Genomic DNA, 17,395 nt, shown 5'->3' with positions numbered 1-17,395 from the left:
TAGCCAAAAGCAAAGGTTTGATGTTAAAGGCACACAGCTTTTCGCTTCAAAAGTTGATAATTGATGGACTAGAGTGGTGTGGATTATTGTTCTGTTTTTGTCAGCTGTTTGGACTCTCATTCTGATGGCATCAATTCACTGCAGAGGATCCATTGTTGAGCAACTGATGTAAAAACAAACTCATCAACATTTTGGATGGCCTGTGGGTGAATGAATTTGCCTTTTCTTTTTTTTTAATACCTAGAGGGAAAAAAAAAAAAAACATCTCAGTGAAAGAAGTAGTAGCTGAAGGAACTTGTTTCCATTTAAGCCTACAAGCATGCCAGTCATGGTGACAGACTGTTAGTCAGTTGGAAGAGGTCTGGTCCAGGTGGGCCAAGCTGATTTCAGAGCCTCTCATTTTAATGCAAGACTCACGCCGCAATGTGTGACTAACATGTTACAGCAGAGTCTTGCCACTTTGAACTTTTAAAAAACCTTAGCACAAGGGTAAAAGGCCAAGACGGAAAATACTCAGCTGTGGGTTGACAGAGCTTCTCACAGAGCAATTGAAATGCCTTTCCCCTCTCATTTTCACACCAAAGGTACATGCTCTGCATGAGATGTACTGACAAGGAAGCATGCCTCATAATTCAAGATTTTTGCATCAATGTAGTGCCCATTCTTAACATGATCTGACATAGAGTCTTAGTCTTGTACAATAGCGTTCCCAAACCAAAAGTCAATGGCTACCATCAACTGTTTGATCACCAACATTCTTTAAAATATATTAATTTGTGACAGATTTTCATTTTAGGTGGGCTTTTGAGAAAAATGTACTGTATATGTGGTAGAACTAGAATATAAATACTGATGAGATCATGTTGCTATTTTATTTAAGTCGATGCTTAGAAAGCAGCTGCCTATGTAGACCTTATATACCAAGGCAACTCACTAGTTTTTGAAAAATGGCTAATATGTTATTCATTAAAGATCCAGTGAAAAAAGTGGTTGCCCATGATTATTTCATTATGTTCGTAATAACAGATGTATTGCTAAACAGGAAATACTGTTTATGTCAAACCATATGATCTCATCAATAATCATTTACAACTTGAAGTGGTCACAAGGAGGAACATATTGCTAACCAGTGGTGAATTTCATGCAGTGAGTTGAGTTTGAGAATGACGGCAGATTTAATAATGCAGAGTTCAAATGATAAACAAATGCAAATCTGCATGGCCCAGCCTTAGCTTCCCTCTGAGAACTGTGACCGGCACTGAGGCCTGTATTGCACTGAAGGGGAAGGAGCCTGCTGTGACAATCATGCATTAATATACCAGCCTTCCTTCCTTGATCCAACCACGATGAAATCTGATTCTTCTCAGCATGATGTAAGATACAGAGCACAAGTTCACATCTGCAGAGTGAGAAACTGATATGTCATGTGGTGTCTAGAAGCTGGATCTCAAATTCACGTCTGGCACACTGTGTGCGGTACATGAAAGTGTCGTTAAAGGAACGTTTATCTTTTAATAAACGATTTGTAATTTGTTGATGTTCCTTAGGTTGCTTATACTTGTATATAGAAACCGGATCTGTGGGACAAGACTAAGCACGAGACTAACATTCACTGGCAGTAACATTCAAATACTATTGAAGTATGATGGTGATATCACCAGTAAGCAGTAAGCAGGCTTCCATACTTTCCTATGTACATCCTAAAAACATTATGGCTGAGACTTCCTTCCTATTATAAATATACCCTAAAAGTTGAATTTTGAGCAATCTTGATCATTACATTTGGGCTTATGTTTAAGTCTTTAAGGAACAGGAATGGGCAAAACATCTTGCAATGTTAACTGGAGGTCAGTTTTTGCTCCAAGGAGCTCTGACTCTCCTGAGCTAAGATACTGATAGAACGTAAGATATACAATGAGGGAAAAATTATTTGGTCCCCTGCTGATTCTGTACGTTTGCCCACTGACAAAAAAATGACCAGTCTATAATTTTAATGGGAGGTTTAGTTGAACAGTGAGAGACAGAATAACAACAACAACAATAAAAATCTTAAAAAACCGCATTTTAAAAAAAGTTAAAAATTGATTTGCATTTTGACGGTGGGGACGGTGTTCTTGGGGTCATAGGCAGCATTTCTCCTCCTCCAAACACGGCGAGTTGAGCTGATGCCAAAGAGATTGATTTTGGCCTCAGATGTTCATTGGGCCTGTACATGTGCTGTCAGTTGGTGACTATGATCCCAGCTGCCTTGAGATCATTGACAAGATCCTCACGTGTAGTTCTGGGCTGATTTCACACCATTCTCGTGATCAATGAAACTACGACGTGAGATCTTGCATGGAGCCACAGGCCGAGGGAGATTGACAGTTATTTTGTGTTTCTTCTATTTGTGAACAATCGCACCAACTGTTGTCAACTTCTCACCAAGCTGATTGGCGATGGTCTTGTAGCCCATTCCAGCCTTGTGTAGGTCTACAGTCTTGTCCCTGATGTCTTTGGACAGCTCTTTGGTCTTGGCCATGGTGGAGAGTTTGCAATCCTATGATCGATTACTTCTGTGGACTGATGTCTTTAATACAGGTAACAAGCTGAGATTAGGAGCACTCTCACTGTTAAAATAAACCTACCATTAAAATTATAGACTGATCTATTCTTTGTCAGCAGGCAAATGTACAAAATCAATAGCAGATCAAATAATTTTTCCCTCACTGTAATGTTCATATCGTGTTTTTTTCTCCCCACATTACATGCACTAGAATATATAACAATATAAGAATGTAACCATGAACACTGTATTTGATGTGTATACCACTGAATGTTAACTTACAAAAGACCTTACATGACAAAACGTTAGGGATCTGAGGCCATGAAGCTGCTCAGGGGGGCTGCATTAGCGGCTCTGACAGGTGATGGAGGTGTCTGCCACCCAGAAGGAGGCTGCATCACTAATCATCAAGGTCGTATCCAGGAGGGGCAGAGACATCACTGCTGACAGGGACGCTACAGGTCTATATGTGGGTGGATTCTCTGCTCTCATTGAAAATCAATGACAATTTTCACTTTCTGAGTCAGAACAGAAGTGGCATTTCTATTTTATCCCAAATAGAGTGATTTATAAGAAAATAAGTATTTGGTTACTTAGTTCATAAGTAATATTTCCTTAATTAAATGAAATTTTGGGGGCAAAAACTGGGAATATTGTTAAAGCCTATGGCTGTACGATTTCCACGATGTGAAAAACATTGAAGAAATCACAGCCCATGAAACATGGATGGAGTTATGAAATTTGGATGAATAAATTATAGGTAGAGCTGTACATTTACTGGACTGCATGGACTAAAAAAATCAACATGACACATGTTTTCAGTGTCTACCATCTCAATATGGCCACATAAACAAATAAACCTACACATAATCTCCAGAGCTGCTTTAAAAGTCAATTCATGTGCATTTCACTGTTTAATTTGATAAAAGTATCATCAGAAACACATAAACTTAAATGTTGTCACTACAATTCACCAAAAAATAAATAAATAAATAACATTGTCAGAAATGTGTAACTACTATGCAAATGTACTTCTGAAAGTAATAAGATAACTGTTGTGCAGCACTTTGCTAAAAAAAAAAAAATTTAATTTGATTGAAATACATTTTCAAATATTAAACTGTTAATTTTTATGCATTAATTTGATTACCACCATTTTTCTTAAAATATATTAAATATACAAATATTAAATTATTAAACATAAAAAAACTCTTTAAAAACCATATGGCACTGTTGTTGTTAAAATGTATAAATAATAAATGACTGATACATTTTATGAATTCAATAAATCAGACATCCTTTTTGACTATTTAAATTTAAATAATTTAGTAGGATCCAGAAATTATAAAGTAAAGAGAATTTGGAAAGAAATAAGATGTTTAAAAACATGGAAGAATTGCAATGCGTTTTCCTGAAATGCCATTAAAGTTCATCAGATCCTCACATGTGGTAACTCAACTGTGATCCCCCTAAATGGACTTTCTATTGTTGTCTCGTGGCCACAAATGTCAAAACAAATTGCATTTTCAATTAGTTTGCTCACAGAGCGCCTTAACTGAGCAATCATAGCAGAAAGGCTGTCAAATGCTGCCCCTGTGATTCTTCTTTTATGATCCACAAACAGGCTGTCATGCTTTTGGAGATGGGTGGGAGAGCATTGCTCTGGCCTGCCAGCTTGGCCGCCTGTTGAAAGTTTATAGTGCATTACAAACCTATTGATCACAGCTCTGGGCATGCCTGCCGCTCTTACAGCAGAAAAGAGCCTGTTGTCTGTAATGCAGTTGCACTGATAGGCCATTATTTAACTCCAACATAATTCAATGGCCTTTACCGCACGCTATCACAACAGCCAAAGAATAATATCGAGTCCCTGGGGTTTGGCCTTAAAGGATCGGCTAGCAAAGTGATTGCGGTGTCATTTCTGCTGTGAACTTTATGTATCTCTCTCTCTCTCGGTAGCTGACGCTAAAGATTAAGGTTATGCGCTGATTAGAAAAGTTAAGTCCGATGTGCCTTCCCAGTGGAAAGTTTTATTGCTCAGAGGTTGCTCTTTCATGGCTTAGAAGACTTGATGGAGTTCTCTGTTATGTTTTATTTAAGTCATCTCATCTCAGATGTTTCTTCTAAAATATCTTACACTCTTAAAAATAAAGGTGCTTTAAAAGGTTCTTCACAGCGATGCCACAGAAGAGCTATTTTTGGTTCTACAAAGAACCATTCAGTCAAAGGTTCTTCAAAGAACCATCTCTTTTTACATTGCTATAATCTGAAGAACCTTCTTTCGCCACAAAGAACCTTTTGTGAAACAGAAAGGTTCTTCAGATGTTTAAAGTTCTTTATGGAACCATTTAGACAAAGTTCTTCTATGGCATTGTGAAGTACCTTTATTTTGTGTGGAAGAAATTTAACAAATTTCGTTGTATAACTTCAATGACAATAAAGTCTCTTTAGAAATGTATGTTGACTGATTGAAATGACTGCTGACATGCAGTTTAACTTCATATTGAAATCTGAAGGCCTTCTAACTTTTGTTTATGACTTTGGTAACTAGTAATGAGATATTAAAGATGTACATTTGTGATTTTTCCTTCCCAGTTCAATGACATATAAGAGTGTGGACAATTGTAAAATATAACTGTGCATGGTCATCATGCTCATTATGGAAGAGGTCATTGTATGTGTAATTATATTCTTGAATGTATTTGTAAATAAGACAAAGTATCAGAAATGAGCATCAAGTCAGAATGTCCCTTATCTGGGAGCATATGAAAAAATATGGTCTCTTTAATATCTTACATCTTCAAACCTGAAGCACAGGTGTTCCATAATCCAGTTCCTCAGGCATAACCATCAGTTATGTAATCAAAGAAAGAACCATACCTTAAAGTTTAAATGGAAAAAGTTGAGTCTAAAAGACATTTCAATATATGCTGCGTTCCCTCTCCCAGCTATGCGTTCCCAAGTTTAATTGAATCTTCCAGCATGCATGGCTTTACCACTGTAACACCGTCCTGCAGGGGCTAATTGAATTCCTTCTGTATGCTTAGCTATACATTTTGAGAACTGGATCGATTTTTCCATCCCTCATGGAGCTAGGTCTTGAACAAGGTGATTAATAAGAATTGCTGTAACAAAGCCTTGCTCCATCTCTCACCATGATGACAAAGTCATTTCAGCCTTCTGGGCCACGACTGTACAATTCTTTACATAACTGGACTTTAGTGATTTTATCAATTTTTCCCCGCTCCTTAAGTGAAAGTGAGAAAAGTTTATTTTGCGAAGGGAGGAAAAGTTTGCAGGCATGTTGCAGGTATTGAATCATAACGAAAAAGATAAACAAACATAAATAACTAAATGACATGTGATTTTGTATGGATAATTCATAGTGAATTCATTCAGTGTCATCATTCCAAAATGCTTTGGATTTCAGAAGTTCTGATTGGCTACTTTGTGACACTCCCTGTATTTTAGACGAGAAAGGCTAAAAAACACAGTCCTCTACTCTGCAGTGTATCCAAGTCTCCGATCCATAAAAGGAAAATTGCATTTTGAACCTTTTCTTGTCCTCATTGTGTGTTTGTCTTATGTAACACAAAATTGTGTCTGACTGCTGCGTTAAGGCAATGGAAAGCAGGCCTAAAGGGCAACTACAGCTATGGGAATAAAACTAGCAGAAAGCCCTTTCTTCTCATCTCTCTATAACATGCAATGTCTTTCTCCTTATTATTGCATATATTTGGTGTCCTTTATGTCCCTTTTTCTCAATATGCTGCTATAGATTAGTGACACTTTGAAATAGGAATATTTTGAATAACTTGAATATCTTGTCAAAATTAATGCATCTGTAAATATTTATTTTACCATCATGCTGTTAAATGAGGCCACGTTTTTAGTGAAAATAAGTGCATCCAAATGCAACCGATCAGAGCAAATTTTGACAATGTTTTACGGTTTTGATGGTTGGATACAGTTGAAATCTGTGAAGAACATCAAGACCTATAAAGTAGGACCGACTAAAATGAGCATTTTAGGTGGGAGTAAAGGCATCTGAGATGTTTACAATTCTAAGTTTTATACTTGGTTGATGTTATTTAATATAGTTTATCTAACATATCTAAAATGCCTTACCATAAAAAAACTTGCTTTCTGCCTCCAGTGCTTTTATATCCATGAAATATCCATGAACATGAATGTGTACAGTCGTGGCCAAAAGTTTTGAGAATTACATAAATACTGGAAATTGGAAAAGTTGCTGCTTAATTTTTTATAATAGCAATTTGCATATACTCCAGAATGTTATGAAGAGTGATCAGATGAATTGCATAGTCCTTCTTTGCCATGAAAATGAACTTAATCCCGAAAAAAAAAAACTTTCCACTGCATTTCATTGCTGTCATTAAAGGACCTGCTGAGATCAATTCAGTAATCGTCTTGTTAACTAAAAGGAGGGTGATGCTTGAAATCATTGTTCTTTCATTGTTAACCATGGTGCAAAGAAACGCGTGCAGCCATCATTGCGTTGCATAAAAATGGCTTCACAGGCAAGGATATTGTGGCTACTAAGATTGCACCTAAATCAACAATTTATAGGATCATCAAGAACTTCAAGGAAAGAGGTTCAATTCTTGTTAAGAAGGCTTCAGGGCGTCCAAGAAAGTCCAGCTAGCGCCAGGATAGTCTCCTAAAGAGGATTCAGCTGTGGGATCGGAGTGCCACCAGTGCAGAGCTTGCTCAGGAATGGCAGCAGGCAGGTGTGAGCGCATCTGCACGCACAGTGAGGCCAAGACTTTTGGAAGATGGTCTGGTGTCAAGAAAGGCAGCAAAGAAGCCACTTCTCTCCAAAAAAAAAACATCAGGGACAGATTGTTCTTCTGCAAAAAGTATGGCAATGGACTGCTGAGGAATGGGGCAAAGTCATATTCTCCGATGAAGCCTCTTTCCGATTGTTTGGGGCATCTGGAAAAACGCTTGTCCGGAGAAGAGCTACCATCAGTCCTGTGTCATGCCAACAGTAAAGCATCCTGAGACCATTCATGTGTGGGGTTGCTTCTCATCCAAGGGAGTGGGCTCACTGACAATTTTGCCCAAAAACACAGCCATGAATAAAGAATGGTACCAAAACACCCTCCAACAGCAACTTCTTCCAACAATCCAACAAAAGTTTGGTGAAGAACAATGCATTTTCCAGCACGATGGAGCACCGTGCCATAAGGCAAAAGTGATAACTAAGTGGCTCGGGGACCAAAACATTGAAATTTTGGGTCTATGGCCTGGAAACTCCCCAGATCTTAATCCCATTGAGAACTTGTGGTCAATCCTCAAGAGGCGGGTGGACAAACAAAAACCCACTAATTCTGACAAACTCGAAGAAGTGATTTTGAAAGAATGGGTTGCTATCAGTCAGGATTTGGTCAAGAAGTTGATTGAGAGCATGCCCATTCGAATTGCAGAGGTCCTGAAAAAGAAGGGCTAACACTGCAAATACTGACTCTTTGCATAAATGTCATGTAATTGTCGATAAAAGCCTTTGAAATGTATGAAGTGCTTGTAATTATATTTCAGTACATCAAAAATTTGTGAAAACTCATATTTGTGTCATTCTAAAAACTTTTGGCCACGACTGTACAGTACATACTTGTCGAAAATGGTATTTCTGCATGTTATTTTGTGTTGTCAGCATGAATTAATTTAATTCCAAAATGCTTTTGATTTCAGAAGTTCTGAAACTTGGTGGGACATTCCCAATATACACATTTTGGGTAGTAAGTTTTTGTTGTGAGAACATTTATATATGTTACATTACATAATATAAACCGTGCATGAAAAGTAGAGAGGTTTAAACCTATCAAATACCTTTATCCCTTATTAAAATGATTATTTTGGTCACCAGAGGGACACCTATATGTACCACACTTGTGGAAAGTGCCAAGTATTTTTCTTGCCATTTGGAGGTTTCAAACAACATGACTTCTAAATACTCCACAGGAAGCAAAGCGTTTGAGGTCAGTGCAGGCTCCAAAAGCAGTCGTCCCGAAGTGACATGTAATTGCTTACACTGCTCATGCTGAGTGTCAAGCACAAAAAGTGTGAGTGGTGTAGGGCGGTTTACAGGTGTGGAGGCTTGCGCTGCCATTGTTCACTGTTATGTGAAGTGGTCCTCTGAACGTCCATCATTGTGCTCTAGAGAGAGTCAGCCAAGCGATCAGAGGCTGTCGGGGAAAAAACACCCCTGGGACAGAAGCTTGGTCCTGTTGAAGAGACAGTCATGGTCAGACAATAATGAAGACATCATGGGGGCTATAGACATCTTACTCAGAAGAGTCTTGGAAGTGTTTAGAGATTCTCACAGCACTAGGGGAGAAGCCATTGATTCTGCTCTAGGTTTGCTAGGTTTTGCTTATTGAGGTTGGCAGACTCTGTTTGAGAACAGAATCCTAATGCTGCTCTGCCAATCAATTCGGAACCTCTGGAAGTGGGTCTGAGCCACTGTACCTTGATGTTTGAGTACTCAGCAGTTAAAGATTCATGAGACTGCATTATTCTGTTTTCTGCCTATCTTTCTAGTACTATTGAATCAGTGAGAATGCATACGCTTTTTTTTTTTTTTTTTTTTGGCAAGGATGAAACTTTATAAATCCGTGTTCATAATCTTGGATCAGGCAGTGACTGTGGATTAGAGTTTAATGAAAAATACTGATTCATGCAAGGACAGATCCACCCTTTCTTAGCAACAGTGAGAGTCATATAATTATATCACATAACAGTTTTTCATATCACATTTTTAGAACATACAAATTACTTGCTGAAAAGTAAATAAAAAAACTAATCTGGACACATAATATCAAATCCAAATGTCTTCATTGGCTTCGACCCACTTGCAAAGAGAAATCTAGTTCAACCACAGTCTTACATTTAAAACCAATGGAAATACACGTTACAAATGAGATCTCTTTAATATTTTCAATTATTTCTTTTAGACAGCAATGTGAATAAATAGAAAGCAAATGGAGACTCAAGCATCAAACTTCCAAGTTTTTTACTTGAAAAAAGCAGCCAAATAATCCAAAAATGTTTCTTTTCTAGACTTTCAAAATAAATATCCATAATGTTTCAAACTGGTGCCAAGATACCAAATTCTGCAATCAAAAATCAAAGACATCAATATGCTATCATTTTTTTTTTTTAGCTGTATACTCTCTATGCCAGAACATCTCTCTTAGCTTGAAATCCAGAGTTAGTAACTAGACTTTCACTTCAAGTGCAGTCTTACATTTCAAACCAATAAATTTAGAACTCCCATAGGAAATATAAATATCTCTTTAATATCTCAGTTGTTTCTTAGACAGCAATGGAATTAAACAGAGATACACAAATGTACTTCTTGAGAAAAAAAAAAAAAAACTCATTAATTACTAATTTTTCTCTTCTAGAGTTTCAAATAGAAAACAATTGTGTCTCAAACTGTACTCAGATTTTGCAATCCTCCAGTATTTCTCATCGAATTCCTCCTGTGCAATGACTGTAATTGTATAGCTCTCTACAATCATTCTCTGTCAAAATGTCTCGCATTTGCATCCATTTTGTATTTCCCTTACTGAATTTTATTAAAAGCAGACAAAGTTGATATTTCAATGAAACAGCTGAGACCTCCATAAAGTCTTTCAAACGTTGAAAGATCAACCACTGAGCAATAAAATATTCCTGGCTGTAAAAGCACTCATATGTAAATCAATCAAACAAGCAAATCGATCAAACTCTGCACTCAGTATATGACAGCACAATCTCCTAGAAAGCTTTGGAAGCACAAAAAAATCTTGCAAAACAAGCCAGAATGCCATTAAACAGCAGAATTAAAAGTTATTTATGACACGAGGGTTAGAAAAATAGCACCGGAGCCACAAAGAACTTTTCTTTCGCTTATTGTGTTCAGTTATGTTACATCTCTTGGCCTGGTTCCTGTCTACAATAATTCTGTCATCTGCTGTATTTAGTCATTAAATCTAAGCGTTGCACGTCTGAGCGTAATTTAAATGGGTTGTCTAGTCTATGCAGACGAGTTCTGACATGTGACTGACTGTAGTACATATGGTGCCACCGTGAACGCTCTCACCCCCTGCTGGCCATCAGTCACACTGCACCAGTTTTATGAGATACCCCTGACAGTGGAATCAGTTGCAATGTTGACATTTGCTGCCAACATTGACTGTTTTTGACACAAACTAGAGGCCAATCATAAAGTCAGCAACAGCTGCTGCAGTCTTCAGAACATATTTGCCCCAATAGTCTGCCAAAAAACCCAGTGGCTTAACACCCACGAGCAGCTGCTCAGTTGGGTTACATGCGAGAATGTGCTTTTGCTGGAATGCATTATGTCTGATTGTTTTTGCTGGCGTTTTTGCATAAATATTAACATCTAAAATTATAGTGCTCTCAAAGGGGGCAACTAAGTTCATGCACTTTTGCTGAGCCCACAAGCTAAAAATACAAATTCATAAACTAAATTATTCTTTTAGCAGATCGTATACAATATTTATGTGGTTGGTTGACTGCAGTCCTAAAACAACCTTAGTTACTTAGGTAAACGTTAAAGGTTCAATCTAGTAATAAGATAGTATTATTAGCCTGTGGAGATCACGGCACTGAGGCTTTTGTGCTTCCAGGCTGAAATACAAAGGAAAATACTGCTTTCAGCCCTGATGCAAGGATTACACAAGAAACCTCTTTACCTTCACACCTCAACAATATCGACTGAAATTCACACAGATATATTTGTTCTCAGTCTCAAAGATTGTGAGAATGTAGCCTCTCACAACCTTTGAAAAAGACGTAAAGTGTTGTGTTCACTTTGCCTTGTAATGCACACCTAAAACTGAAAATGTTTTTAAAAAGAGTACCATCAGTAAGGACTCAAGTTATTCTCATGTCTTGTTGCTGCCTGCTTCAGGTTGTTTAGATAAACAGTTTTATTTCATCATATTGTATCATATTGTGATCAATTCCTTCACACGTTTTTTTTTTTTTTTTTTGTAATTTGTTGTGCCAGATCCAATTGAATTGTTTTTTCACAATAAGCCATTACACTCAGATATGTGTCAAAATACTGAATAACAAATCTGTCCCTACTTTTACTTCTAATACTGCTGTCATCTTCTTTAAACAAATAGTTCACCCAAAAATACAAATGTGTTTCAAACATGCATTAATCTCTTTCTTCTGTTGGATATTAACAAAGATATTTTGAAGAATGTGTAACCAGACAGTTTTGGTGATCGATTTATTGATTCAATGACATACTATGGAGGTCAGTGGGGACCAGCAAATTATTTTACAATATGTTTAACAAAGAAATAAAAAAAATAAGAAAGAAAGAAAGAAAGAAAGAAAGAAAGAAAGAAAGAAAGAAAGAAAGAAAGAAGTAAATGATGCCAGAATGTTCATTTTTTGGATCTCTTTAAGCTCTGACCCCAACCATTATGTCTCATATAGAACATTGACTGGAATGCTGCTTCTACAGTGAAGTTCCAGATTGTAATTTGTTGTGCCAGATCCAATTTTCTTTTTTTTTTTCTCCAATAAGCCATTACACTCAGATATGTGTCAAAATACAGAATAAGAGATCTGTCCCTAATTTTATTGTTTCATTGTTGTGCTTCTAACACTGCTGTCATCTTCTTTAAATGGATAGTTCACCCCCCCCCCCCAAAAAAAATCTCTTTCTTCTGTTGAACATGAAAGAAGATATTATGAAGAATGTGTAACCAAACAGTGTTTAATGCAATGTTTAAGAAAGGAAGTAAGGAAGGAAGGAATTAAGAAATGAACGATGGAAAGAAAGAAAGAAAGAAAGAAAGAAAGAAAGAAAGAAAGAAAGAAAGAAAGAAAGAAAGAAAATAAAAGAAAAGAAAAGAAAAAAGGTATCAAAGAAATCAAGAAAGAAAGAAAGAAAAGATAAGAAAAAGGAAGGAAATCAAGAAAGAAAGAAAGAAAGAAAGAAAGAAAGAAAGAAAGAAAGAAAAGAAAAGAAAAGAAAAAAGGTATCAAAGAAATCAAGAAAGAAAGAAAGAAAAGATAAGAAAAAAGGAAGGAAATAAAGAAAGAAAGAAAGGTTTGGAACAAGTTGAGAGTGAGTGAATGATGCCAGAATGTTCATTTTTTGGATTTCTTTAAGCTCTGACTTCAACCATCGTGTCTCATATAGAACACTGACTGGAATGCTGCTTCTCCGGTGAAATCTGCTGTCAATATTAGGTCTAATTGTTGATTAAATAATTTATCTGAGTAAAAGATGTAAACAATTGAATCGAGAAGAATTCTTGATCCCAAACTGTGTATTCTTCACGCTGACTTAACATGCAGGAATGAAGGAGTGTAAACACAGTGATGTTTTCATTATCTGTGGTCGGCCGGTGCTGTGTCAGCCTGGAACCTCTTATATCTGTGATTCAGAATCTTTGATTGTTTAATCCTGATGGGATGAATCAGGCACACTTCATAATGATCTTTCCTTTTCTTCTCTTGCAGAAAAGCCAATGCCACAGGGACCTCCTGGCGGTATTTTTGGCATCTTAGGAGTTGTGGTAGTGGCTGGTCTGATTGTAGGAGTGGTGGCCACGATATGTATGGTGTACAGGAGAGGACAGAAGCCCCGTACAGAAACAGACAACGATCTGTAAGTACTTCACTCACAGGTGACATTGATTGTAGACACTTTTTACCATTGCCAATTTTGTTCCCACCTCTTTATGAAACTGCTTGCACCAGGGATTAATCTACAGTAAAACAGGAGAAGCAATGAACGGACGTTTTATCTTGTTTATAGGATTTCAGTAAAATTTCAGTGAAATCACCAAGCATAATACAAAGAAATATGTTTCTTTTGCTAGTGTTGCATAGTTTTGTTTTTGTTTTGTTTGTTTTTTTCTCCACATATTCATTTATTTTTTTAAACCACAATGATTAGCTTTTGATAATGCAGACTGCTTTTGAAGGTTGGAAATAAAGAGGTGATTGAAACGGTAATTGTCATTAAGAAGAATTTACAGTCCAAAAAGGCCCAACTGAAGTGAACATTTAATAACTCAGCGGCCGTTTCTGAAAGTATTACTCTGCATTATCCCATCATTACGCTGGGCTTCTGAGTACCTTAATAAAAGAACAACCTTCAATACTTTGAGGTCATCACACTCAAAATATCCAAAATAAAAAGCATTTATGAATGCATCTCTCATTTTGCTGTTAGTGGATGCACTTGATTGCTTAAGAGCATGTTACCTATTTGTTAAAGAGGCTTCCTGATTGCTATGTAGACCTGATTTGTCCATTTCTCGGTTTGAGAGACAGGTGTTTCAATCAGGGCTGATTGCAGGAGGCACATCAGATTAGCACCAGAGCCTGTCAAAACCCAAAGCATGGCAGATAAACAGAACACTTGACAGTCAACGGTTTCAAGCGCACACTTCACACAACTCGGGGCTACGTGGGAGCTCAGAAAGACCAAAAACTTGGTCCAGATGATTTATGATGACTGGCATGATATGTATAGTTGAGAAGGTTTTCGATCACTGCTTATGATTTATGGGGATTAAAAAAACAGGAGCGGGTGGATTTTTATCATTCAGTTCATCACTGCCAACACACATTTATGTGCAAACAACGTGTGGAAGTGAATTTTGCATAATAGATGTTCTTTAAAACAATGCATAACATTAAAACTAATATGAAAGTTACACAGATAAATACTACATACTGTACTGAAAGTACATTGATTTGTGTGGACATTGTCATTGAGTGGAAATGTTCAAAGGGGGGAATGTTCCAGTGGCTTTGCAGGCTTATGAAAGATACAGGGAAACATGTCAATGACTTGCTGACATGCATGAACACTTCACAAAAATATCTTCTAATGACATATTTTTCCTATTCAACAATCACCCAAGGGTACTTTCGCCCACACTGTTAGCACTGGCATAATCTCCACAATAACAAAAATATGTTCAAACAGAAAATTAGGTTTCTCAGTATTAGATGTAAAAAAATTAACTTTAAACCTTTACCAACAAGTAAATTACAGATATTTAGAATATTTACGAAAAGCTATAGGCAGAGTAATTGACATTTCAGCAAATTTGCTCACCCTCAGGCCATCCTAGATGAGTTTGTTTATTCGTAGGAGAAATGTAGCATCACATCAACTTGCTCACCAATGGATACTCTGCAGTGAATGGGTGCCGTCAGAATAAGAGTCCATACAGCTGATAAAAACATCACAACAATTCCATCGATTAATAGCTTGTAAAGTGAAAAGTTGAGTATTTATGAAAAAAATAAAAAATAAAAAAATAAATAAAAACGTCCATCCATGTTTTTTTTTTTTTTTTTTTTTTTTTTTTTAAGAATAAATATAATCAAAGTTAGAAAAGTTTAAACAAGGGGGAATATTTTGGGAAATACACTCTTAAAAATAAAGGTGCTTTAAAGGGTTCTTCATAGTGATGCCATAGAAGAATCATTTTTGGTTCCACAAACAACTATTCTGTCAAAGGTTCTTTAAACCATCTCTTTCTTACCTTTTTATAATCTGAAGAACCTTCTTTCATCACAAAGAACCTTTTGTGAAACAGAAAGGTTCTTCAGACGTTAAAGGTTCTTTATAGAACCATTAAAACAAAAATGATTTATGAAGTCTTATTTTATGCAGTTGTGTCAGTTAACCTTACATTTTTAAGATACAGTTTCCAATTAAGATACATTTTCAGTGCTTGTGGTAAATTATTTTATCAGTAGATGTATCAATCTAGCTTTTGCAAGTAGATTTATAATATCTCTCATTTTTACAGTAAGATATCAACTTACTGTATATTTTAATGCAGTTGTGAGAGCAGATAGTAAGTCAATCAGCAATATGTGCATCATGTAACACTGACTCCTGACCTGATGTGATCCTGGGTAACATATTGCACACGACTTGCAACTAGTATCCAGCTAAGTATTCCCTCTGAGATCCTTCCCAAGGCCAAAATTCAGTGTGGCCACTGCCCTCATATAAAATATAAACACTGGGAGATGAATGTGCGGACATATGGCTTTCTTTCTGTGCCATGCAGAGACATGGACTCACACACCCTGACTGCTCTCAAACGGATCCCATTTGCAACTTCTTTCAGGTCAAAAACACTTCATCCTAGGTATTAATATGACTTTCAACACACATTAAGTCACTTGGATCAGTAAATAGTCAAATTGCCATTTATTCCGTTTGACTTGTGATATATAATGTTTGTGATGATCTGTACTTCTGAGAGGGTAATTAATCCCTCACAGGAGACTGTTGGCTTCTGTCCTTCATGGGAATATCGCCCTGGCAAACCAGTGTGAGGGTGCATGAAATCTGGCACAAGATCCACCTGAGTTCATAATTACCTCAGTGATTGAATTATGATGGTCATTTGAGTGACTCCCGCAAAATCCATGCCATTTTTTTTTATGATTTAAAATCTTGATATTTGAGTTTGGAACCAGGCATCAGTTGGAAACAGTGGTCCCAACCATCATTATATATTAAATGACACAGTTTTAATGACATGCACTTAATGTCAGGAGGGAAAAAGTTATGATATATTATAAAAAAAATATATAATAATAATAATAATAATATGCTATACTGTTTATATATATATATATATATATATATATATATATAGTTTGTTTGTTTGTTTAACTGAAAAAATCTGTTAAACAAAATGTAAAATCATATAAGTTTCAAAATATAAAAAAATTAAAGTCATTGTTGCAACTTCCTAAAAACTTAATATTATTTTGGATTTAATAATACATTATATTTATTAAAATACTTTTAATCCTTAAAAAAACTGAAAATATTAAATGTTTTAACTAAATTGTTAATAGAACTTTCCTTGTATTTATATTATTTTGTCATGGCATTTTCATAACAGCGAATATTACGAAAAAATGTGTAGAAACTATGTTTAGCTCAGAAAATTGCTAGTAAATGTTACAATTAAGTACAAAGAAACAGCAAAAACAGACATTTTGAAGTAAACAGACTGAAATAGTATTTTCTTGTATCCCTAAGCCCTGTTTTTCACGATCCCTGCCTAATTGTCTTGTGATCACAAAATAACAAAAATTGAATCAACGTGAATGAAAAACCAATGCCATGTGAATTGTGTAATGAAAAAAAAAACAGCTTTTTGATGTTGGGAAAACAATTTTGTTATCTCAAGATCACAAGGAAATTAAATCAGGATCATGAAAAAGCTGAAAAGAAAAATAATAATGCTTGGTCTAGTAGGGCTTTAGTACTTGTAAAACATACTTCAATAATCATTGTTTTATTTACAGCTTTGCAAAATCCTATTTTTTATTTCATTTTAATAGTGTTTACTGTAGTCCTCTTAGCTGTTTGTTTACTTTCTCTTTCCATCCCTCTGTGATTTATTCAGGGTGCCTTATTTTCCCTGCCTAAATGTAATTTCTTTTGTTTGTCATGACTGTCATTATTTATTGAAGGAAAGAATAAGGGGGTTTTCAAATTATCGCAATTTAACCTAGTGCTGTTGTTTTCCCACAAGAATTCTAAATTTACCACCCAGCAGTAAACGGAGCACTTGTGTTTGTCGGTAAATGTAAATCACCCTGTGCAGCTGCAATAAGTGTCAATGCGATGCGTTCGGCTGCAGCTCTAACACGCACCCCGTCGCACCTTTTATCTGTGTCAAGAGTCAATACGCTTCAGCCGACTCTGTGAAACGGCACCTAAGATGGAGTAGTCTGCTAAAGACCTGGCATCTGCCCACATTCTCTCTCGCAATCAATCCACAGGCCTAAAGA

General features: G+C 36.3%; 1 protein-coding gene across 2 annotated transcripts in view; it reads left to right on the top strand.

The window, feature by feature from the left end:
• nectin1b (nectin cell adhesion molecule 1b) overlaps window positions 1–17,395 on the top strand; it is a 181,066-nt gene that overhangs the window by 101,598 nt on the left and 62,073 nt on the right. For both annotated transcript variants that reach the window (XM_073850379.1, XM_073850381.1), the window contains exon 4: window positions 13,067–13,214. In XM_073850379.1, the coding sequence (XP_073706480.1) occupies window positions 13,067–13,214 (148 nt within the window). The remainder of the gene's footprint in view (window positions 1–13,066; window positions 13,215–17,395) is intronic.

Source organism: Garra rufa, chromosome 11, assembly GCF_049309525.1.
Source record: "Garra rufa chromosome 11, GarRuf1.0, whole genome shotgun sequence".
Classification (NCBI taxonomy): Eukaryota; Metazoa; Chordata; class Actinopteri; order Cypriniformes; family Cyprinidae; genus Garra; species Garra rufa.
Note: the sequence above shows the minus strand (reverse complement) of the source record. Positions and strands in the feature narration are given on the sequence as shown.